The sequence below is a fragment of the Phyllostomus hastatus genome, unplaced genomic scaffold, assembly GCF_019186645.2.
Source record: "Phyllostomus hastatus isolate PE091 unplaced genomic scaffold, TTU_PhHast_1.1 phas_contig_402, whole genome shotgun sequence".
Taxonomy (NCBI): Eukaryota; Metazoa; Chordata; class Mammalia; order Chiroptera; family Phyllostomidae; genus Phyllostomus; species Phyllostomus hastatus.
Window position 1 is genome coordinate 11,331,465 of NW_025333873.1, and position 25,285 is coordinate 11,356,749.

At 46.0% G+C, this 25,285-nt stretch overlaps 1 protein-coding gene across 1 annotated transcript; it reads right to left on the reverse strand.

The window, feature by feature from the left end:
* Positions 1-747: 747 nt before the first annotated feature.
* Positions 748-25,005, reverse strand: DDX1 (DEAD-box helicase 1). Its single transcript, XM_045844607.1, has 26 exons — positions 24,930-25,005; positions 21,339-21,390; positions 20,979-21,042; positions 19,964-19,993; positions 19,255-19,351; positions 17,360-17,407; positions 15,094-15,177; positions 14,802-14,885; positions 14,269-14,345; positions 13,580-13,652; positions 12,561-12,637; positions 12,322-12,436; positions 11,507-11,645; positions 9,932-9,992; positions 9,667-9,765; positions 8,772-8,861; positions 7,817-8,005; positions 6,473-6,524; positions 5,977-6,123; positions 4,299-4,390; positions 3,254-3,326; positions 3,068-3,140; positions 2,933-2,975; positions 2,131-2,226; positions 1,744-1,864; positions 748-1,086 (listed from the first exon to the last, which is right to left on the reverse strand). Exons 1-26 carry the CDS (start codon positions 24,943-24,945, stop codon positions 956-958), a joined length of 2,223 nt encoding a protein of 740 aa, XP_045700563.1. The 5' UTR covers positions 24,946-25,005; the 3' UTR covers positions 748-955.
* Between the last annotated feature and the right edge of the window lie 280 nt (positions 25,006-25,285).

The following is a 25,285-nucleotide window of genomic DNA, read 5'->3' on the forward strand; positions in this document are numbered from 1 at the left end:
ACGATGGTTTTCCCACAGTTTATCTATTTAGTCTCACTCAAGATTACGTCTGAAGAAAATATTTCAGTGCTAAAAGGTTTGACACCATCATACAAGAAATTAAAGTAACTTGTGCTCTTAAGAAATCTCTAGGGTAAAAAAAATTCCCCAAGAAGCTGCTTTATACACTAAGTGAAATGGCATAAAAGAATAATTTAATTATATGTATTTCAATTTTCCCTTCTGGTATTTTAGGCAAGAGGAACTAAAGAACTACTCAAATATTCCAAATAACCATATTTAAGTTTCATTTTAAGACCCAGAGGGACAGCAGAACAGCTTTATTTTTGCGAGTACGTATCATCTGGAAAGAAAGATTCCTAGAAAGCAAGCAAACCTCCAGAGACACCGCCACCACCACCCCGTCAGCCACCGACCCTCCCACACAGACCGCCCCACCCCCCGGCGCTCTCCGGGCTCCCGGGCTGAGCTGTGCTCCCGCCTCTGACCATCCATCCTCCCTCCCCACACCCTGTCCTCCGGCTCCCGCAGACCTGGAGGCAGACTCGGGGGACAGCCGCAGCCACCCCAGGGTGGTCCTCACTGAGGACCACAGCCCGTGAAAGCCGCCCTCTGAGGAAGCTCCCCAGTGGTCCCACGGAGGGCTCTGCCCTTCACACACCTGCAAACCGCACTCCACAAACCCACGGCGGTCTTCGCAAAGAACTGTCCAATAACGTTAAAACACAATGCAAAGCTCCATGAAAATACAGTCATCACCAAGTTTATTACTTTCGTTAGGTTGTCATTTTAAGAACAATTCGGAGGACTAACGTTCCGTGTTTCCTGACATGCAAGAGTCAGCATTAACAGCTTCAGTTACTATAAATATTGCTGCTTGGAAGCAGTTCAACTGGTTTAGAGTTTTGAGGCTACAGACCTTTCTCACTCAAATCTTACTCGGGGTTTGCGAAAATCAGAAGCTTCTGAACAGCTGGTTGGGGAGGTAGCCAAGGTGCAGGAAGGACGTCTGCGCCTCCTTCTCCAGGGCGGCCAGCTCCTGAACCGTAGGTGCCAGCACTTCCACGTGGCCTTTGTAGCTCCCACCTGCGTGCACACACACAGCACAGAGGAACGTAAATGCCGTGCCCGGAGTGACTTGTCAGCAACACTTTGGCTCAACTGTACCAATTTAAACATTGCTTCTAGCAATGAAAATGCACTACTGGGCAAGTTATCTCCAAACCTCAGAGTTCCGAAAATGTTAAATCGATACAAACCAATGACTGGGCCTCACTAACAGCTGTCCCAGTACCCCGTGCGCCGTTCATCCCCCACCCTCCTCCTCGACTTGAAAAACCACTCGTTTAGCCTGAATCCTAACGATATTTCAAGAATGAGCTACAGAGCATTCCAGGACAAGGGAATGGTGTGTTGGGTTAGCCTTGAATTAAGTCAAAGGCTCCTGGTTCTTCATTCAAAATTACCCTTATACTCTTGCTTCCTGATAGTTCTACAAATGTTCAACTCCCCTTATGACATTAAGAGGATCAGCTGTGCTGCTGCTCCATTCACGCCAGAAATCTCACAGCGGAAAACGCCGCGAGACAGGCGTGGGAAAGGTGCCGTGAGAGCACTAGAGAGGGAGCGACCAATATGCTAATCCCACCCTTCAATAATGAAATAAAACCACTCTTCTTCAACCGATGCTCAGAAAGGACACATTCACCCCTGAACCTGAACTACAAGTAATTCAGAGCTCACCACCAGCTGTTCTTTTCTGACCATAGGTCACTTTCCCATCGAATTCATCCACTGGCACCTTTATATCCGGCTCCACCTGGGAAATGGTGCAGTTCAGGTGCTCTTCTATCTCAGACAGCAGCTAAGGCGGGGCAAGGAAAGGAAAGCATTTTCAAAGGAAAATCTCATTTTGACAGAGCTGCACGTTAGGAGCATTACGTAAAACCAGGGAGGCTATACTGTACTCCGTATAAATGGAAGTTGGATTTCTGAAGCGGTGAGTTCACAGTTACAATGGATCAGTATCAATTACTCAGTACTTTCCCTGCCGACCATAGGCAGGTGCTGAGACACACCTTCTGCAGGTAAACGCAGCCTCCCCCCCCTTGAACTGGCCCCGAGGCCCACCTGCATCTCGTTGTACCAGATGGTGCAGCCCCCGTCCTCCTTGAGCCTCGTGTTGTAGCAGCCCTTCCCGCGGCTGCTGCACACGTGGTACCAGACCTGCGGGAAGAAGCGGGACCGTGGGTGGAGAGGGGCACATGCTCGCAGCCCCACTCCTGGTCTGTGCTATAGTGTCTTCTGTCCTCACGGCACAGGAAACCAGACTTCAGGTACAGCAAGGACCCCCGCTATCCAGTAACTCATCAACTAGGTCTTCTGCTAGAATTCTTGAAAGTAACCCAAGTTTTTCTAAAATGGGTGGCAGTTATAGAAAGGAATTCTCAGGTGAAGACAAGGGTGAAAAAGTACACATTAGCGAATGCTATATCAAGAAAAGTATCAAAAGTAAAGTTCAAATCTCTTCTACAAAAGCATGAAGCAGAGTGAACAACTAGTTTGGGCAATGAGTACAGGGGAGTTCCTTATTCTTGCAACATTTCTGTAAATTTGTAATTATATCAAAATAGTACGTTACACCCCCCTCCCCGCACCAAATCTTCTATGGCACCATGCCAGAGAGGGTTCCAATACATTTTGGTGAAAATAATTAAAGACACTCAGACAAACTACATTTTGCATTTTCCCCTTCTCACCGTCACCCTATTTGCCCACTGAATGAACACAGACAAACAAAGAGGCCACGAAAGGTTCACTTGTGGTCTGTACGCAACCGAATTCCGCGGCGATGGAACCCTGCCGCTTCTACTCCGAACATCTAGAGCGGCAAGGCACACGGTGACCGTGATGCCGGCACCGAAAAGATTACCTTCTCCTTTTCTGTCGCCACCAGGGAGATGGCCAGCCCCATCCTGAAAGAGTGCAGAAGTCCCCGTTAGACTCCACTCCCGAAGCCCAGGCGCTCACAACGGACAACGGACAACGCGAACGCGGCGGTACCTACCTCTCCGCTCTCCCCACGCGGCCGATGCGGTGCACGTAGTTCTGCTTCTCATCGGGCAGGGTGACGTTTATAACTGCAAGTGAAATCAGTGATTACCGCCTGCCATTAGTTTCTAAATGTTCTGAAAACATTAGGCTTACTTTAAATTCCATAAAATTCCATCTGCAGGCATGGAAAGATTTTTACCGTAAGGAACGCCATGGATATCAATTCCTCTGGCAGCTACATCTGTGCAAATCAAGAACCTGACATCGCCTTTCTGAAGGGAACCGAGGGAACAGAGAGAAATGTATTATTAGTGTGTACGCCAAGAAGTCAACACAAATACTTTACATTAAGTATTAAATGTAAATACATTAAATGAGAACTCTAACGACTAATATGTCACCAACAGATTAGAGGTCCATATTCATGATTCTCTGGGCCCACTCTCACTGAATTTCCAAGTTATGACTCACTAAATATGACATTAAAAGTAAATAAATCAATGATTGGATTCATTTTTGCTTTTCTCTTTTCTTACATCAAAAATATTAAACCATCCCTAAAATTTGGCTTTATCCTCAGAAATCCTGACCAGTAGTAATTTAAGGGATGAACAAAGACAGAAGAAATTATGAGAACATGAGCCCTATTTTCACCCTTGCACTTAAATAAACTCAGAATACCAGATATTTTCCTTGACATTCCAGTTTTTGTGATGACAAAACCCTGAAGAGAAGGGACGGAAGAGTCTCCGGTGCTCCCCAAGGACAGACAGAGGGGCCTCCGGATGGGGACTGTGCCCCGAGGCCCAGGAGAGTCGGGAGATGTGGAGGAGAGGGAAGGGCGCAGGGGGCTTGGCCCGACACAAGCCCAGGGCCAGAGGGGCGGGGCCGCCGGAAACGAGGCCCTTCCGGAGGCCCTTCCATCCACTCAGTTCACAGTGTGAGAACAAAACTCTAGCGCGTAAGCCCAGGACTTATCTAAACTCTCTGAGCTACAAATTTAGCTGAAACTTTCTTAAACTGAAAATTCTTACTCCAGCAGGGTTGTGCTGAGAGAAAACGCGTGATTTACCATTCGACCTTAAGGCCGGCTACGCCCAGCCGTGAACAGGACACAGCAGTTTCTAGGACAGAGCAGTTTGCAGGGTAAGAATTGCATTATGCATACTAACTGGGACTAATCAAAACCAGATACAACTCCTCTCTTTAGTCCTAAGGGAATGCAGACAACTAAACAGCAATACCTTAAATCTTTCCAAGTTTTGCTTTCTCTCATGAGGCTTTCTGTCACCGTGAAGACACACACAGGAGAACTGGTGTCCTTTTTTATCCGGTCCTAGGGAAAAGCAGATTAACCAGTCAACCTCGGGAGACAGGACATCTGAGATCTTCAGAAAACAAACAGTGGAAGTCAGGTTCGACAGCACCACCTCATTCCATGGAAATCTATGCCCACCTGCCACCAACCACGGCTAACACAATTAGGCCCAGTGCCACGAAAATGGGCTCCATGGCCACCAAAACTGATCTTGCTTTGAAGGGCATTTTAAGTCACCCTTCCCAACCTGCAGGAGTAAATGAAGCAGTGTGCTAACAAAAACACAGTAGTAAGAAGAAAATCCATGTATACTCCAAGAACTTCACCCATATCATATAAAGTGAAGAGAGGTTATTCTTAGAAGACCCAAAATAGGCATCGTGAAGTCCATGCCCTTACTAAGGGTCACGTCCACAGGCCTGCCCTCCTCAAGGTGTTCTAAGCAACTCAGCTGTCTGGCTTCCTGCCAACCCAGATTGGAAAGACGGAGAGGTGCTCCCTTAGGGGCAGACACAGTGGTAGCCGACCCTAAAAAGAAGCGCTTCGAACAGACACAGGGACAAAGAGCAGCGCAGTGGGACCCGGGCGAGGGCAGACAGCCCCCGCAGACCCTGCAGACAGCACTGCGAGCGCGCCCAGACTAACCGTGACAGGATTCAAGGAAACAGGACATTCTGGAAGATACCAACCCGAAATGACGGACACAGAAACTACATACGCAGGAGACAGAACTGCCAACCAGAACTTCCAAAGGCACACACAGCCGAGGCCTCACTGCTTGCTGAATTCAGGTGGCTCAGGGAAACGCAGCCCACTCCCATGCCCCGGCTGAGGTGCCCGCAGACTGGGGAGGGACCCTTCCTTCCCTCTCTTAAACCATGGAACTGGGTATGTATTATTTTCGTTTTAGAAATGGTTCGGGAAACTTGCTTTCTTAGCAGAGGCAACCAGAGTATTTAGCGAAGGAAAGAAGAACGGAAAGATATTACTGACTGATGAACAGCATTCCGAACCACACAATCAAACCCCCCACTCCGAACTAAAGTGGACGGAAAGGAACGTTTATTACAAAACAGTGACTCTAACTAAAACCATAGAGCAAATGTGTTGGCCAGGGCTTACAAAACAGTCAATGACTGTTCACTCTGATGATGACGTAACGTGTTCTTTACATGACCATTAGTTCAAACTTTTAAATTGCTTAAATGTTCCAGTTTTTCCACTTTTCTATCTCCTTCCTGTACATCAATCATAGGCAGAGATGTGCTAACGTCCACCCCAGCATGAGAACTGCATGTGTCTGTACCTTGCACAGCTGCCCGTTTTTATTTACGTATTTTCCAATTTCTGTGTGTTCAGACAGCGAGACTGGAAGAACTCTAACAGGGGGTGGCTGTGGCGTCGACGGGCCTGCTTCGCCGCAGGTCCGTCTACCCCCGTCCTTTCTTCAGCTCATCTTTACCCTTCTGCTGCCCGAGGCAGCACTCGCACACACAACGCGGCATCGCCGCTTCGGGCTCTGCGTGCGCGTCAGACTGGTCCCCGAGCGACAGCCCAGTGACGGAGGGAACGAGCACCACCTGTTCCAAGGAAGCAGACCTTACCTCCTCCCTGCTGCATGAAGTACTGCTCCAGGTTGTCACAGTCGATTTTGGTTCTGCAGAAGATGATCGCTTGGTCCATCTTGTGCTCCTTGATTGCCCGCACGGCGTACTCCCCCTTCAGGACCTTGATGGCTTCGGACCACATCTCTTCAACAGCACGGCGGCGACAACAAGAAACAGGGTTTCAGTCCAACACCGTCACGAACACACGTTACTAGTCACAGCCTCAGTGCTTAACTCACCTTAAAAAACTGTGCTTCAATTCAAGTAATAGCAACAGGAACAAGAATAAGACGGGGTGAAATGGTGGGCTAACCCATTTGCTCATTTAGTTTCTTTACTGTTCCATGTCTTTATTATTTTTGTTGTTTTTATTTTCAGATTTCCTGTTCTATTGTTATAGATCACCTCAAGTTCTTCAAGAGGGTAGCCAGGACAGACAAACCAGTTTGTTCTCCACACCCTTCAGCTCACTGTGCTGCTGTTTTCCACTCACCCGCACTGTTAGCTCCAGGCCGTGTGTTATCTTTTGCGTGCACCTCATCTGTCTACAGAGGGGAAGGGGAAAAGGGGAGGGGCGTGGCTAAGCAAGAGTTCAGAACAGGTGTCACTTTTTTAACAAACTGAGAGCATTTCAGAAATTCACCTCTGAGACCTGCAGGCAATACTGTTCTTCAGATTCCAAAAAACTCTAAGGCTAACCAATTTTAAATGTGGTAATAAAAATACAAGTGGTTTTTGGAATTTTGTGTATTCACAATAAACACACACTTATATGAAGGGGAGTCTAATTAAACAGTGGGTGAACTGACACAATGGACACAAGCAACTGGTTTTCTTAAGAAATAATGCTCATCAGGAAGACACTAAAATACTAAAAATGGAAATCACTGTATCTGAAATTAGATTTATATACAAGGCCTGTCCGGGAAAAGTCCACCCATTGTTAATATAACGAGAATGCTTTGCACAACATCGATGCAACCTGGCAGCCAAGGAGAGTGGACTGGAATGTGTATGTGTGAACAAAGACAACTTCACTGTCCTAGTCAGTGGGGGCGGAGACACTGTTGAGTGAGCATGTGTGCTGTGTGTCCATCACATTCAAAATGACCGAGCAAGCAGAGCAACGAATCTGCATCAAATCTTGCATTAAGCTTGAACATTCTCTGTGTAAACTATTTGGATGACTCAGAAGGCAGCAGCTGTGGGCAACTGGTGACTGGCAGCTTCATCACAACAACGCGCCTGCTCATGCATCATGTCTCAGGCAGAGTTTTTTTGGTGAAACATCAAATCACCCAGGTGACTCAGCCCTCTACAGCCCAGATTTGGCGCCCTGCAACTGCTGGTTTTTCTCAAAACTAAAATCACCTTTGAAAGGGAAGAGATTTCAGACTGCTGATGAGATTCAGAAAAATACAACAGGGCAGCTGATGGTGACTGGGAGAACTGTGTGAGGCCCCAAGGTGCCCACTGTGAAGGGGACTGGGGCATCGGTGTCCTGTGTGCAGTGTTTCTCATATCTGGTGTCTTCTTCAGTAAATGCCTCTCTTCTTCATGGGGGCGTGGCTGGATACTTTCCGGACAGGTCTTGTATACAAGTAACCCTATTTATTTATAAAAATTGTATCAGAAGCAACTTTATATAGACAGAAAGATAAGATGAGTCCATCACTCATTCCATGCCTTAAAGGCCTAAACGTTCCCTGAACTTCTGCTGGACTTCTCTTGACACAGGTACAACAGCTGGTTGTCCTGCGCATCACTGGGAGCCCCAGGTTGCGCGAGTGTACGACCGCTTTCTTCCATGGCGGTGTTAACCCTGTGAAGCACTCACTCTGATGTGGTTCTTCCCAAGCCTCTCCCAGAGCCTGTCCGCTTTGGGGTTCACGGGGACGACGACGTGGTGCACGGTATCCGGAACGGAGTCTTCTCCTTTCAGATCGACCCACGTGGGAAAATGCATGATCTTCTCAGACAGCTTCTTGACATCAAAAGAATGCAAAGTAGCAGAGCAAACAATCACCTAAGAACAGAAAAATCAACGTTTAGACAAACATTTATTTCATAACAATAATTCCACCAACGGTACTGATTGGGCCACACCAAGCGCTGGCCTGGACTCAAACAAGTTCAACGCCTCCCTCTGCAGCAGCCCCTAGCGGGCTGACCTTGGGCAGGCTGGCCTCTCTGAGCTGCAGTCCCCTCACTGCCACAGAAATCGTGGCATCTGTTCCTCAGGGTCCTACAGAAACTAAGATGAAAAGGTTCTGAAGATGTAAGATTTTAAGTTTTAGACTTACCTAAAAACTTATAAGCTTATCTGAACTATATTGACCTCTATCTTTTAAAAGCTTCTACCTATGGAATTCTCCCTAAGAGAAGGATGAGAAAAACAAGAGTAATATTTGAAGCCATAATTACTAAAGAAGCAACTGTTTTTCAACAGCTCAAGATATTTTTTCTGCAAACAGGTAACAGTACTCATAATCGGGAATATAAACTCTAAACGCTCTGTAGGAAAAAACACTAAGAATTTTACTACAGTCTTCTATAACACCTAAGTAATTTCCTGAAATTCCCTTCTTTATTTCTAAAAGCACCTTTTAAGACTGTTTCCTCTGTGTGCACTAATCAAGTACTAAAGAAAATGTTTATGGAGTAGTTCATCAGAAAACACTAAAATAAGACATAAATCAAAGATAAAACATTACACTTTAACACATAACGATTATGTGTTATAAAAAAGTTTATAACGATTATAAACTTTAAGATGACCAGTTGTTTTTTACCTGAAGTCTTTTTCCATCAGAGGTAATCTGAGGAATCTGGCTGTGAATCCTATTTATAAAGTCAGAGTAACCTTGAGAAAGAAGCCCATCCTGTAGAAGCAGCGAAGAAAAGAGGAGGTTTTTAAATTGGTATCTGAATCTTTCTTTTTTAAAACAAATGTAACATGTAAGATATGGAAACTAATTCACAGATAAATGTCCCTGTATTTTCTAAACGATTATTTTCTATTAAATATTTAAAGACAAGTTATTAGTTTAACTTTAAATCCCATATAACTAAAATATGAAAAAGCTGACAATAAAAAATCCAAAAACCATACTCTAGCATTCTAAAATACACACAAAAGCTCCTACCACATGTCCTTAAGCATGTAATTTTAACGTGGAACACAAAAACAAAAGCCTGTGCTAAAAATTACTTCAACCCATCTTGAAAGTAATTTGGAAGTATGTCTCAAACATACTAATGTCTTTTCATATCCTTCATATTTTGCAACTATAAGGAAATCATTTGTAATGTGTAAAAATTATGTACAAATATAAATAACTCTTAAAAGAAAAACAAACCTACATATTTAATAACAGGCGTAGTTAAATAAAGTATATATAATAGACCATTAGACAGCCTTTAAAAATCTTTTACAAATAATAACATGAAATATGATATGTTAAAAAAAGATTTCTTAGATTCCTCAAGTTGAAAGCTTGATTTCAACTACATAAAGTAATATTTACATAAATATAAGGAGTGAATGAAAATATACCGAACAGGTAACAATGATTATCTCTAAGTATTCAAATCATGACTGAATTATATTTTTAATTCATTTTTCATATTTTACCTCCAAAAATAAAAGCAAACACTTTAAAAAAGCACAACTATATTTCAACATACGGCCTCGTCCAGGACCAGGAATCTAACTTGGGACAAGTTCAGCTTTCCCGTCGACACCAAATCATCTAGTCTTCCCGGGGTGCCCACGACTATATCTACCTGGAAAACATCAAGAGAAGCTCTGGATGAAAACTGAAGCACTACTGTGTTACCCTTTTTTACCCTTGTTTTAATTTCAGCATCTCTTGATTTTTCTTGAAACACAACTACATTGCCAAACAACCACCCACGATGTTACTTTTTAAAAACGAACAGCACAACTTACCCCGTTGTCCAGGACAGACAGCTGATCCCGAGCTGCAACACCTCCAATGATCAGAAGCTCCCTGAAATAAACACCAGAGTAACAACGTGGGGAAATATTACAGCGCGCTTTACTGCATGATTTGTATCCACTTCTTTCAGGTGAGAACTAACGTAAGTAACTGAGGAAGAACCCCCGCAGGTGCTGACATGTGGGGAGCGAGCCGCCTGTGAAAGCACGGGGCACACAGAACGCCGGCCCTCCTGTGCAGAGCCTCGGGGGCTCCGGGCCCTGCCTCCGCGCACCTGTGCAGACACGCGTGCGGTTACGTGGCTGCGTGTGTGCAGAACATCTCCGGAACAACATGGAGGTGCCCCCTCCTGAAAGTGGCCTTTAGGCAGAGTAACTAAAAACTGGACGAAGGGGTGAAAGGAGATATTTTTAATAGGATATTCTCTGGTTGTTTAAATTTTTCTCATTCGAAATACTTCAAAAACAATGTTTAGATTAAAAAATTCTGTCTTATGTCAAGGTAATTCAATGGGTGGAAAAGAACAGTATTTTTAACAAATGGTGCCAGAATGGATATGCACATGCAAAAGAATGAAGTTAAACCTCTTCTTTATATCGTACCCAAAAATTAACTCAAAATGAACCACAGACCTAAATGGAAGACCAAGAAATATAAAACTCTTAGAAGAAAACACAGGAGTAAATTTTCACAACATTGGATTAAACAAAGTCTCCTTATGTACAACACCAAAAACAAAAGCAACAATTAAAAAGGAAGACAGATAAATTGACATCAAAATCTAAAACTTTTGCATTTCAAAGGACACCATCTAGTGTGTAAAAAGAAAACCCACAGAATGGGAGAAAATATTCGCAAATAATACAGCGTGGGGCACAAGTAAGTTCAGAGTTGTGAGTACACAAAGAACCACCAGAACCGTACACTCTACCGGGTGAATTGTACGGTGAGAATCGTGTTTCAGGAAGAAAGCAGTCCAAAGTACAATGAACAAAAACCAAGCGGTGAATCAACTGACAGAGAGATTTACTTATATGATACGGCCTTCCCCAAATTAAATGGGACCCTACTGAGCAAAAAGCTCCACCAGAGCACTGAGCTTACACTAGAAAGGGCCCTCTGACGAGACAGTGACCGCTGGGAGTGGCCGAACGGAAGACGGCCACCACTGCGGGACGGGCCAGAGCCAGCGGCAGAGCAAGCCACCACCCTGCTGCAAAGGGAGTGATTTATTTCCTATGCGGATGAAGCAATGAGTTTGACAGTGAATGAAATGCTGTTTAAAAAACTAATTTTTACTCCGACACTGTTCTGCAAACCATGACTCTTCATGTGAGGGACACAGGAAAAAACTTCAATTTTCTTTTCTTTTAAATCCAACCTATCACTTAGGCAGATTTACACAGAAGCTAATTGCTACTACATGTCCAAGTTCAGCAAATTCTCATGCTTACATGTGTGTATGCATGCCCATGGCATTTCTACCTTCTTTTTTCTACCTACTGTGCTCCCCAAACACCCCAAACCTTGAGGCAGCAGGCGTCTCACACAGGCAGAAGCTTTACCTTAATTTCGGGTTGTCGACGTACTTCTTGAACTGCTTGACGTTGTTCAGAGTCTGCTCGGCCAGCTCCCGGGAGGGCTCGACGATGAGCGCCTTGGGGGCGTTGGGCAGGAACTTGGTCTGCGCCACCTGCGCGCTGCCTGGGGCGGGCAGAGAGGACCGGGCCAGTCTCAGCACACCCCCGGGCACCGCTGTCGTGCAACGCGTGTGCCACTGTTACAGTATCAAAGCTGTAAGTAACAGTTCTCAAAAAGTGTAGGGGACAGCCAAACAAAACTCAGGACGGCTAAGATTCCTCAAATGAACTAAGGTTTCTTTAAAGCTATTTGCAGTTAAGTGTTGGAATAAAGTAAGTTATGAAAAGTACTTCGAATACCTCAGATTAGACAGTACCTGGGTAAGAGCCTGACCTCTGGAGTCAGACCGCTTGCGTTGGAGTTCGGGCCTACCAGTTACTGGTTCTGCGACCCTGGGCAGATTGCTTTAAGTCCCTGCTCCTCGAGTTCTTTGTGAAATGGGAGGAGCCCTACCTAACAGGGTCTAGTGAGGCTTACACGATCTTTGTGCACTGACTCAGTGCTGTGGCACTTAATATGCGCTCCTTGTACATGCTAAACACCATCATCACCGGCATCCCCAAAATGCCTCAACAGAAACCAGACACTTAAGAGTTTATGAATCAGGTTGTGAAACTGACTTTTACTGATGTTTAAATGCAGACGTGGGCCTACAGCAGCAAGGAGACCATGCACTACTCACTCACTGGGAGGAGCCTTACCTACTGGAGGCTGCACCCCGCGCCCCCAGCTGCATTACCTGTGTGCTGCGATTTGACAACATAAGTGTCTGGCGCCTTGGAGAGAGCTACAAAACCGTCTTTCGGTGGAAACTTAAAGTCTTCTTCACCAAAGTTAAATTTTAGTTCAGCATTCTAGTATGGAATAAAGGAGAAAATGAAAATTTCTTAATCTAATGGCAAACCAGCAAATAAATACACAACAATGCCCATCAAAGCAGCAATGAGCACAGCCAAACTCTTCTGACTGGATTCTCACCTTCAACACGCAGGCAGGAAAGAGGGCTTGGTTCTTCAGATGTGCTGGTATTTCAAACGCCAGGCCAAGATCTTTTCCTTTAAAGTAGGACAAAGACGCTGGAACTTCCACGTGCTCACCATCAGCCTGTACCGGCCCTCGTCCAGGCTTCCCACGTGCTGCGGCGGGCCAACGGGCTGCCTGCAGCCGGCCTCGTCGCTCTGCTTACCCTGCAGCTGCACCTCTGACCACTTCCATGGTCTCACCATTCAGACGGTGAGTGTCCCAAACTCAGTAAGTCCCCAGCAGACCTCCTATCATCCGACTGGCTCCCTGCTACTGCCCCCACCCCCCACCCACCCGTCTGTTTTCAACACAGCCACTATAAGGATACTGTCAACGAAAGACAGAGGATGCAAATTCTCCACTCAGCACCCTAGCGGCTTCCAATCTCACTCAAAGTAACAAATCTGTATCGTGACCAAGAAGGCCCAATGGCCCGGCCGCACCAGGTCCCCCGTGCCTGTGTGCTCCGGACCCACTGACCTCCCTGCATCCCCAGATCCCCAAGCCCACTTTCATCTCAGGACCTTTGCGTTTACGTCCCCCCCCTCCCCGAAACACTGTTCCAACACAGCTGCTCGGCCCACCCCCAACTGTTCAGGTTTCTCTGAAACGTCAGCTCGTGCGAGGGGCCTCCCCTGCCGCCCCATATGCACTAGCGCACCCCCAGACCGCCGTCGCTGTCCACCCCTTCCCCTGATGCACACGCTCCTTCCGTGCGCCTGTTCCCACCTGACACACTAGCTATCTGCTGGTCTCTTCCCGCCAGCAGGGAAGCCCCCCAAAAGTAGACGTCGTCTACTCCGTTTTTTGCTCAATCTCCAGCACCTGCCAGGGTGCCTGGCACACAACAAACACTCTGCAAGTGTTTGTTCAAAAACGGCGGAGAGGGAGGGAGAGGGAACTGAAGAAGAGGGTGAGAGAATTAAAAACCACCAATACACCTTCCCGAACAAGACGATCCACAGAAAGCTTACCATTTTTGGAGAACTTGACATGCCCTTTGTCTATATCCAGGTAACACCCGATGGTGTCGTGCATGGTGAACTCCTAGGAAACCAGAAAGCCAAGAGCTCTTAATGGAATGCAGATCCTTAAACAATGTTAAAAGTTTAAATACGCCTGCATCAAAGTGTCAGTGGTTCAAAACACTTCCTCAAAGCTCTGATGCAGTTGTTAAAAATGCCTACTCCTGCCCTTGCACGTAGAACAGTAAAAATGTCTGCAAGGCTTCTTAGAGTCAACATGACTTTGGACTCACCAGAACAAGTATGTTTAGATTACCATGACTGAAAATAAGAAATGAGAATAACACGTATTAAAGTCAAAGCCCACATCAAAATGGGGTAAAAACAGAAGACCAAATAGTTTATTTTGGATGGCCTAAATTTCGCAGCATTCCTTCACCGAAGTCCAATCCGAAGTACCAGCGGATGATACAGGGGTGGGCAAAAGTAGGTTCACAGTTTTGAGTACGTGAAAGTTTATCCTTGCATTAATTATTGTACATCGCTTATTATTATCAACCTACTTTTGCCCACGCCTGCATACAGATAATGCACTTGAATTTGAGACTCATTTCTATACCTTCAGTCATGTCATGGTGATCAAGTAAGCACACAAGAAAACTCACTAATGCCACAGTTAAGTCAATGAAACAACTTACCTCTCCATAATTATCAAATTGTTTATTATGGGATTTCTTTCCTGTCCCACCAAAGCCAAATCCAAACTTGTCAGTACCTAGATTTTAAAAATTGTATTACTTATGTGGTGAGAGTAAACATAAAATTAAAAGCCCTATAAACGAGGTTTACGAATCTGTAACAACTTAAATCACCAATATGGCAGTCCCTTCCCTCGCTGCAGTGTTCCGGATAATGAGGCGTGCTGATTCCTGAGTGACAGCAGGCCCCCCCCAATCCCTGCAGCACTGTGTGGTGTGTGTTCACGCCACTAACCTGACTCTCACTCCTGACTCACGTTCTTTACCTGTGCGTCCCGATTTCATGCTGTTACACACTTTTTGGGACTTCAAATCTCTTTTGGAACAGACTGAGGTACAGATAAATATTATTTCCGTGTCTCTAAAATACACACTCTGTACGGTCAAGTTCATTACTTTGTTCCCCACGACACTAGACGTTAACAGTTCACAAGTACAAACAAATAAACCCCGTCTGCTTCGGAGACACTCACCGAGATCTAAGGAAGCCTGCATGGAAGACCACCCGACGCGGCACAGCCCCTGGTCGTGGCAGGACACCTCGTAGTAGTGCTTCCCTGCAAGAGCGGGGCGTCAGGGTCCGTCGGACCACGCCCGCGGTGCGCGCACCTCCCACTGCTGTCCCGTCCTTTCTGAACTACAGCTGGTGCGATCCAGATGAAGAGTTTAGGTCTTGCAACATTAAACATCTGTTCAGACCCCTGACAAAGGGCTACAGTAAGGACGTTCATTTACTAGGACATTCCGTCGCAAGTTCCCACGTACCTTTCGTCAGCCCTTTGGTGGCTCTGCACCCGTGCCACTCCTTCACCTCTCTGCTCTGGCAGCACAGCCCGTCCGACCCGATGGCTGCGTGCGAGAGAAACAGACCACCACGCGGTGCAGATCATTATGTAAACCATGCGTCCCAGCGTATCACTCAGTGTCACCAATGCGGCAGTGCCTTCACTGGTTGCACTGCTCCAGGTAACGAGGTGTGCCGATTGCTGAGTGACAGTGACAGCAGAATCTTCCCCGTGACCAAGTCCCCTCTTCATCCCCTGGAGGCCCCAGCCACGCCGGGGACCGGTTTCTATGGTCATCTCTTCACCAGGGCAAGATTTTACCGCAACAAGTCCAGAGAGGACTCAGAACAGCACCCAACTGGCACTAACAGTGGCTGCGTCACCAACACAAACGTGCTTGGACACCTGCCGTCCGAGCTCTTCACAGAAACGGACCCTCACGGACGACGCAGCACCCACTCCAAAATCCTCGCTGCCCTCACTTTCCGCCTCAATCAGGGCCCGAGCCAACACTGCACTCAAAGGGAAACGGGAACTGCGTCTGGCCTGCCCCCAGCCCCGCGACCAGGCACCATGAACGGAGAGCAGAAAAAAGCACAAATAAGCAAACCAGTAGCTGTTGTTTAATAATATCGTAACTCTGAAAGATGAAGTTCTACATTACACGGCTCGGTCAGTGCTGACTGGTGCTTAATGGCTTTAAATGAATTAACTTTTGTCTCTAGCACAAAGAAACAGTAACTTCTGTCCTGGTTCAGGCTTGCCACGCATATGCAGCAACTGACTGTGGAACACACTTTTTAAAAAGGCACCTCATCACACATCTTACTCCACTTACCAGAAATTCAATTATTTACTCAAAGTATAAATTCTTACTCAAAGGACACTACATTATAGAAAACTCTGAACTTTTTAAAAAGTTCTTTAGCAATGGCAAACCCTTAAAATGTTTACATTTAAAACTCAGCATGCATACATACCTATATGAACTCCACTACGAACCCCATGGTGGAGAGCAGCAGTTGGGGGGGGTTCTGCCTGTCTGGTTGTCTTTGTCCCGGTCCCTCCCTTGTGCCCACCCTGCATCTCCCAGCACCCTGCCCTTCCTGACAGCACCCGTGACGGTCCCCCCAACTCCATCACTCACACACAGAGTGCCGACTCACTTTCAGCCCCCGTGACGGTCCCCCCAACTCCATCGCTCACTCACAGAGTGCCGACTCGCTTTCTGTGACAGTTCCTAACACCCTCATCTCTGCTGCCCGTTCTCAGCACCAGGCTTCGCTCTGCCGGCAGTTTCCCTTGTAAACAAGGCGCCACCCAAAAGCTCTGCGTGGGGACCCTTGCGTGCCACGACTTTCATCCCCAAGGGTCAGACCTTCTGGGAATGTACCCACTTTTTCATTTCAATCGGTAATGCCAAACTGCCTCCCAAAACGGCAGTAATTCTATTGGGTACCACCCTTTTGGATGAATGTCAGTCAGACGGGTACAGAATGGCATCTCACTGTAACTGTAATTTCCCTGCATCCTGTAAGCTGGAATACCGCCCGGGCACCGCCCTTCGGACTGGCCCTGCAGTGAACTGCCCGATCACGTTCCCTGCCCACTCTCATCACCGGCTGTTTGTCTCTTCCTGAACGAAAACAAGCATCTATCTGCACAGGAAGTCCACAACAGTTTACAAGGGTTTCTCCTTTCATCGCCAGTTCAGTATTCTCTCCGTATTTACTGTCTCTTGATTTTTTCCTGTGACATCTTTTCCACTTGTATTTTTTAGACTTTTACACAAACATACGTACATCTTTTCTTTTAAAATTTCTGACTTTCCTATTTGGATTGGGAGAACTTCCCCACCCCTAAATTGTTCATGTACTATACACACATACACATTTAAGTCCTAAAGAATTTGTTTTTAGACATGAGATGAAACTGATTTAGACATCAATTTCATGTTACTCCAGATGGATCATCAATTGTGCTGAAACCCTTAATGAATGATCCTTTTTCCCACTGAAATATAATACTTTTTCCACATATTAACATTTCATACATACTACGATCTATTTCCATTATATTCCATTGACTGTCTATTCCTATGTCGTACTAAACTATGAAACTGGAGTGACTACATTCTAAAATTTAGTAAATTAAATCTTAACATTCATTATTTTCTTGATATTCTCAGGTATTATTAAAAACAAGCTCCTGAATTATAAATGAGTTGCTGAAATCTGTCCACTCACCAAAAGCAGATCCTCTGTCGTACGGGTTCATCTGCCACTTGTTGAGCACTGAACAAATTAAAGTAAGAACGGTCACCAACAGATGTATGACATTAAAAGCACTTTATCAAAACTAAAGCATGCATTTTATATCTCATACAACAATTCCTCTAGGTTCAATCTTACACATTATCTGAAATGTACAAGCAGAAGTGTGGCTGTTTTTATTAGCTGCGACACTGAAATGGAAAACGGGACAGCCTGAAGGCGACGATCGCCGGCCCCTGTGGGCAGGAACCACCCCCCCCCCCCCCGCCCCCTCAGTGCCCTCTGCGGCCGACAGCGCTGACCTTCGCCGTGACTGCCAGCGCTCTGAGACAGTGAAGCTCTGGCTGCCTTCGACCATAACAAAAGTAACTAACATCTCAAGATCTAATTATCACTTTATCATTTTTTAAAAAGCCCTTCATCTCAAATTCAGTAACATATTCTAAAGTCACAAAATGTTTCCTCCTTACTTTAATGGAATCAGCATTTTCCTTTTCCACATGTCAACAGTACACGGATAATCAGGGGATTGCCACAGCCACAGAGAACTCCGCAGGTTCTCAGGCCCAACTTCCCACCCAGGGTAGAAAACCCCTTCTCAGTTTCTGGTCAAACGACGTCTAGCACCTGCTCAAACACTCGGAACATGAAGAACTTTCTCTTGAGGTTCTCTCTTCCACTGTTGGCTCAGGCTAGCTACTCAGAAGTTAAACAGAAACCTTCACCTGCACTATTTCTAATTAGTCCTGGTCCTCCTTTTTATCGAACAATTATTTTCTCCCCGAATCCTTTCAGTGGTTTAACAATTATCTCTATTACTTGTGCCTCCATGTTTAAATACCCAGGTTCTTTATTCCCCATAGAACATGCCTTCTGGAACTATTTCCATTCTGGTTACTCTCTGGAAGCGTTCTCTTTTATAACCACCTCTCATTAATGCTGATTTAGAATTATTACAAATTTTGAAATTATTTTTGAACAGGCCCACAGTCTAAACAGTTCATACCCACTATCTATCTCACCATTCACTTACAAATGAGTTCATTTCACCACGTGTATCACATTGTCACTTTCCAACTGCTGAGGAGAAAGTGCTGACGTGCCAGATTCACTCCGCTTAAGCTTATAATTTTGCTACAATCCCACTTAGCATTAGGAAACAAAAGTGACTTAAAAAATATGGAATAAATTGTGTTAAAATATAACCAAACCATGGATTACTCAAGACAGAATGGAATTCGGGAACTATTTAACCAAAGCAGCAAGATTTAAAGAGGAGTCTGAGGGAGGACTGTGCACGGTAAAGGCGGGACCGAACGCCCGAGTACAGGAACCATCTCCACGCAGACAGAGCTGAAAATAAACTGCCTTTAAAATTTCCACTTTACATTTCAACTTCCTGAGCTCCTCCTTTCTTATCTTAAAGGGATAAATGCGCCTCTTTTCCCTGTGAAAGGAGTATTTCCCATCACCATTAGTTCTTACTCCATCAATTATTTGTAAAAATCCTTCCTCAATACCTCTGTAAAACACTGTGCTAACTTAGTATTAGGCACAAAAAGACATCAAGCTAAAAATATTAACCTAACTAAATGAAAGGTGTGAAGTTAATGAAAACATAAAAACAACTAAACGTAATTCCCCAACTCTAGAGATTTCCCACGAGCATCACTGGCACTCAGGAGGGACGCCCTTTCACTGTCATCGAAGCTCTGAAGGACACCTAGCGCCCTGCTGCCAGTGTGCCCCACGCCAATGCCACCCCCGGACACTGACAACAACCACCCACACCCCACCTCACACCTGTACGTGCCAGCGACGAGAGCTGCCAATTTACACGGAAGAAACATGTTAACGTGCAGACATACCTGAAGCACCAGTCTTGATGGTCGTTTTCCCTTTCCGGCCTTCCTGCTGGTCCTTCAGAGTCTCGTACACGATCTGGATGACGGGAATACTGAAGGCCTGCCGAAGACACGGCAGCCAGCTCGCACAGCGGCACCCAGACGGCAGCGCCGGCGGCACAACCAGCACACCCCCTAGCTGTGCTCGAGGCACAGAGAGCAATCACCCGTATTCCGGATCGCCACTCTAATTTTACTTGCCCAAACCCAAAATGCCAGTGAGATTCACAAGAGAGCTGACTGAGTGACGGTACCGGGAGGCAGCTCACATCCCCCGAAAAGGACAGAACGGAAACCTGATGAATGAACCTGAACGAAAGAGGAAAGATACCACCCAGCCTGACGCACTGTTTCCCTTGTCTGGGGCAACGGGAGATGGACCCCTATTTGCAACACCTTCACTGTGAGAGCCACTGCAGTGAATTCCAGAAGGGACTGTAGACACTGAAGATAATGAACCGTTTCTCCAAACGAGCTTATATTCTTAACGCCACACTCTCACAGGAGTTCAGAATTAGCTAGCAGTAAAAACATCACTCTCAGTGGCAAGCAATCAATGTGTCACATTCTGGAGGAGGTTGTTTTATTAAACATTTCCCCGTCAAAACGACCCTTCAAAGTTGCTTTAAAAATCAACTCTCACGAAGTCAGTCAATTCAAGTTTATTACTTACACCAGTTTTTCCACTTCCTGTTTCTGCAGCCTAAATGGGAAAAAGAAGTTGATTTTACAAATTCAGTTGTCAATTAAAGAGGTCAAGTTAACTAACGATACCACGCAGGAATCTCCCCCATTAGCTGGCCTTCCTTTCACAGTGACTCCGGATGACTCAGGTTTGCTCGGGCGACCGCAACCACTGCCAGTCCTGCCACAACTTTCCTACGCCCGGAACAACCTGGTCTCCCCTTTCTTTCCCCAGTGCTACCACTCACCCTAAGACCTCATCGTTCTAGCCTAGGTTACAGAAGTATCGTAACAGTATCTAAGCTCTCAGAACTATACAAGCTACGGCCAAATAAGTCTTCATAAAACACAATTCTAACCACGTAACACATCTCTACATGAAATTTCCCATGATCCCCAGGGGCAGCAAACACCCCATTCCTTTACAGGACTCAAGAGAGAACCCCAATCTGAGCCACTGTGTATCCACCACCTCATCTCACATTCTGCCCCACCAGACACACGTATTTCATGCTTCCATTTAACGGAACGACCCCAGGACCAAACCTGCATTCTCCTCTTCACTGTTCTCACCGACGAACTCTCTACCTGGAGATCGTCCCCTTTTCACCCTCCCTCGTCCAAAATCTACTTCCTCCAGGAAGAGTCCCTTGTGACCCCCTCCTCCAGAAGGGTAGCCGCCGCCCCCCCGGAACCCCGGGGGACTTTGCATCCCTTCCCCCAGTGCCACGCTCTCTCTTTGCGACAACTATCTGCGTGCACATGTCCCTGCGCTGCCGGGTGTGAGCTTCTCCAGGGCAAAACTGCATCTCGTGCACCTTTGTTTTCCCCGCAGCCTCTACCTGCATTTGAATACAGTGCGTGTATCCTAAATGCATGCACATAAGTGGAATTAATTTAGTGAAAAATCATGTTTAAGCCCGTGGAGCTCCGACAGTGGTACACAATCAGCCCCCAAAGGGTGCGTCCCTGGCCCCCAACCGGCTCACCACCCTCACACGTACCATAAGCACATCGCCGCCTCCTAGGATCAGCGGGATGGACTCCGCCTGGATATCAGTTGGGAGACTAAAAGAACCATATTTTGAAAAATTTCAGTTAGTAAAAAGAAAAAACACCTAACATAATTAAGGCATATTAAACTATAATCCTAAATGAAAATTTTATTTGGTAAATACTACCAACATTTTTCAGCTAGAAACACAGCAAAGTTTAAAAAGGAAACGTTCTATCAGTTAGAGAATCACAAGAAAAACTGAATTTCATTTAGCCAGCTACACCCAAAAATAGTTGGTAATATTTAAAGAACTGTTTAGATTATAATGCATTGTCGCTGCAGATACACTTAAGCTTCGTGAACTTACAGCCAATCCATCTCTTCCACGGCTTGTGCGATTTCCGGCATAACACCCATCTCTGAAAATAAAAATTAATGTTAGAAACCACATATACTAAACTGAAACCATACTGCTCTTAAAATTATCATCCGTAGAACAGAGAGAAGGCTGGGAAGCACAGCCCAGTTACACGGCCCCTCCGGAGCTGGCGCTGCTGACAGGGTGCAAGTCGTAGAGAAAGGCCCGAGTTCAAATCCAAGCTCTCACAAGCCATGTTACCTTGTGCAAATTATCAACCTGTTCTTTCCACACAAAACAGGGCTGACGTTACCTACGCGTAGGGATCCAGGAAGATCACGGATACTAGGTCGCACATCTGGCACACAGTTGTCACTTCGCACACAGTGACCGCCAGCGTCCCTGTGACTAATGAAAACCCTGCCAGTTAGAGAGCCGGCTCCAGACCGGCACCTCGGCTGTTTCGTCTAGAGATGACGGGAAATTCATGTGCCCGGAGAGCCCACATTTATTCTTTTTCATTTTTATTTTCCCATCACACTTGTTAGAGCCATAATCAAAACTCTAGTTAATGGAAAAGAAAGGGGCCAGTGGCAAAGTCTTGGGTCACTGGGAATGTCACAGGAAGAACTGCTCTGTTCTTAACTGTTCACATATTTAAATAACTCTACATCAAAGCCAGTCCTAAATGAATGAATGATTTCTGGTTGGATTTTCTCATTTTACCAGTTCTCAAATGAACTGTAGAGGGTAGTTAGTTGGATTACTTACAGCTCCTTTCCCAATAAGAAGTGATTTTTATTTTGTCTGCATATATAAAAATGTAGCTTTCATTGTTATTACAAAAGTATGCACAAGGTCTGTACAAAAAAAGCCCAACAACTGTTAATATAACAAGAACAGTTTGTGCACATTGATGTAACCTGGCAGCCAAGGAGAGTGGACTGGAATGCACATGTGTGAACAATGACAACTTCACTGTACTAGTCAGTGAGGGCAGTAGCCACCGTTGAGTGAGCGTGTGTACTGTGTGGCATCACATTCAAAATGACTGAGCGAGTGCAGCAATGAATCTGCAAGAAATTTTGTGTTAAGCTTGAACACTCCTCCACAGAAACTATAGGGACAGTTTCCCTATACATACACAGCTAGATACATAGGGATGATGCAGAAGGCTGCAGCTATGGGCAACTGGTGATTGACAGCTTCATCACGACAATGCACCCACTCATGCATCACATCTGGTGCAGAGTTTTTTTGACAAAACATCAAATCAGCCATGTGACTCAGCCCCACTACAGCCCAGATTTGGTACCCTGCAACTTCAGGCTTTTCTCAAAACTAAAATCATCTTTGAAAGGGAAGAGATTTCAGACCACCAATTTGATTCAGGAAAATACAACAGCATAGCCGATGGTGACTAGGAGTCTAGTGAGGTCCCAAGGTGCCTACTTTGAAGAGGACTGAGGCGTCATTATCCTATGTACAATGTTCTTTGTATCTTGTATCTTCTTCAATAAATGTCTCCATTTTTCATATTACATGGCTGGGTACCTTCTGGACAGACCTCGTATGCCTATTAAAAATTAATAATACTCAAATATTCCCAAGCCACTAAAATAACCAATTTGGAAATTTTATGTTTCTTATAACTGTTTGTGAAAAGACATAAAATCTACAAATTGAATATATCCATTGCAAAAGTAGCTTTTTCTTTGCCTCAGGTGAAAAGAATCATACCAGCAATTAACACAATGGATAGAACACTACACTTTTATATAGTAAGCTAGCTAATATAAACATAGATGACGTGGGAAAGTATAAAAATCTTTTTCTTTCCTTCTTTTTAAAGAGTTTTATTTATTTATTTTTAGAGAGAGGAGAAGGGTTAGGAGAAAGACAGCGAGAGAAACATCAGTGTGTGGTTGCCTGTCGTGTGCCCCCTATTGGGGACCTGGCCCACAACCCAGGCATGTGCCCTGACTGGGAACCGGCAACCCTTTGGTTCATAGGCCCGCACTCAATCCACTGGGCCCCACCAGCCAGGGCTAAAAATCTTTTTCAAAGAGAAAGGCTCTCCTAACTCTAAATCTTCCCAGAAAAAATGCACAGATGGAAAAACTTAATCAAGATTTAAAACTGTATATCTAAGCCGACTTTCTAAGAACAAACGGTCCTCATTAGATTCCAGCTGATTCTCTCTCCTGAAAAGCAGACCGCGGGAACAAAGAGGGATGGTCTCAATCAGGCTGCACACTTTACGCCCAAGCAGCGTGCTAAACGGTTACATACCGTGAGCAGCAACCACAGCCTGCTTTCAGCAAACCCCAGCCTTCTTGTTCCATTCTGGTCATGCTCTCTGCATGTTTGCTGTGAAACTATGTTTTCTTTAAATATAACGTTTTTAACACTTAGGGAAAAAATAGGGATAATCAAGTTCTTGAATTCTACACCTGTCTTTACTTCACAGACTCTTCAAGCCTTCACCCAAGGGAACCTATAAAATGACAACCTGGAACTGCTCTACACACCTGGGCTCTAAAATCTTGCTCTGGGAGAGGGCTTCGGGGGGAAAAATTAGCTACCAGTGAGTGAATTTCCCCTTGCCTCATATTATGAGATGCAACTACAACAATCAGAAGTCCCGACTCATGGCTCAAGATGTGGAATTACTAATGTCCTTATATGAGCAAACTGAAAAAGCACAATAACATTTGAAGTCATCTTAATAGACTAAGAACATTAAAAAATAGTAGGCCTAACTTGATACACTTACTGCTATGTAAATTTACCACGTTTAACTGTATGAAAGGCTTACCACAGCTTCTTAAAATGTATAAACGGATGATGATAAAGAGGTAAAAGTAACAACTGTTAGGTTACATATGCTACCTCAAATTCCTGTTTGCAATACAGGAGGATATCATACAAGTAATTAGTTTTCAAAATTTATAATACGCTAGTATGCATGAGAATGAAAACACGTTCCCTCCTAGCTTCCATACTATTTAACATTGATGTTGACATGATAGCATTTAAGAACAAACATAACAGGTTTCTGTCTGGGACGTTTATTTTTCAGAAGGGCCTGAAAAAAAAACCGGACGGAGCCAGGAGAGTCTTTTTGCCAAAGGAGCCCTCCCCACGCCCTGCGGCCAGTCGGCCTGGCCAAGCCACTGTTCTCCAGCGCGGTTGAGCGGTACAGTGTTCCCGGACACCACTGCCACGTCCGACAGGCAGGGGGCCCGGGAGCGGAGAACTGTTACGGCCAGGAGCCGCCGCCGCCGCACCGTCCGAGCAGCTGCGGGGCCCCGGCGGGACAGCCGAATGCAGACCCGTAGGGGAGAGACAGCAAGGGGAGGCCCCGGGAGGACGGAGCCCGCACACCAGGCGTTAACCTCAACCCTGAGCACGCAGGGCCGGCCCCTCCGGGCCAACTCCTGTGCCCCCGCGGCGCGCGGATCGAAGGCACCGCCGTGGACAGCTCCCTCCTGCACCGCGCGGCGCCTGTCTGCCCCCGTCCCAAAGGCTCCCGCCAGCTGCCCGAAAGCCCAGGCGTGGACCGAGCCGCCCGCACCAGCCCGCGCTGCGCAGACGCACCGGAGAACGCCGCCATCTTCGCCCGTCCTCCGCGGCGCGGCTCGCGCTCCCTCCCTCCGCAGGACACGCTGCGCTGTGGGAATGCGCGCTTCCGGCCCTTGGCCTGCGGCTTTGCAGTTCCGGGCGGGAACCCGGCCCGGGCAGAATGGTTCCGGCAGAAAAAAATGACCCTCCCGGGACCCCAGAGCGCGGACCCAGTTCCCGAGGACCTTGTCAGGACCGGTTATCGTTAGATGTAACTATTAATCACCATTTGTTTGGATCCTGCCGTGTCCTCGGGACCACAGTTCCACAGTTCTCCTTAAGCAGAAGAGGGTCAACAATGGCCCAAGATGATCTGACGGCGGAACTGTGCC

What these genes read in the sequence shown, in the direction of transcription:
- DDX1 (XM_045844607.1), bottom strand. An exon ending in TGTCAAATCGCAGCACACAG is followed by an intron (nt 11,646 to 12,321) that starts GTAATGCAGCTG and finishes TGCCCGCCCCAG; the next exon opens with GCAGCGCGCAGGTGGCGCAG. An exon ending in TGGCGACAGAAAAGGAGAAG is followed by an intron (nt 2,227 to 2,932) that starts GTAATCTTTTCG and finishes TTCTTCCCGCAG; the next exon opens with GTCTGGTACCACGTGTGCAG.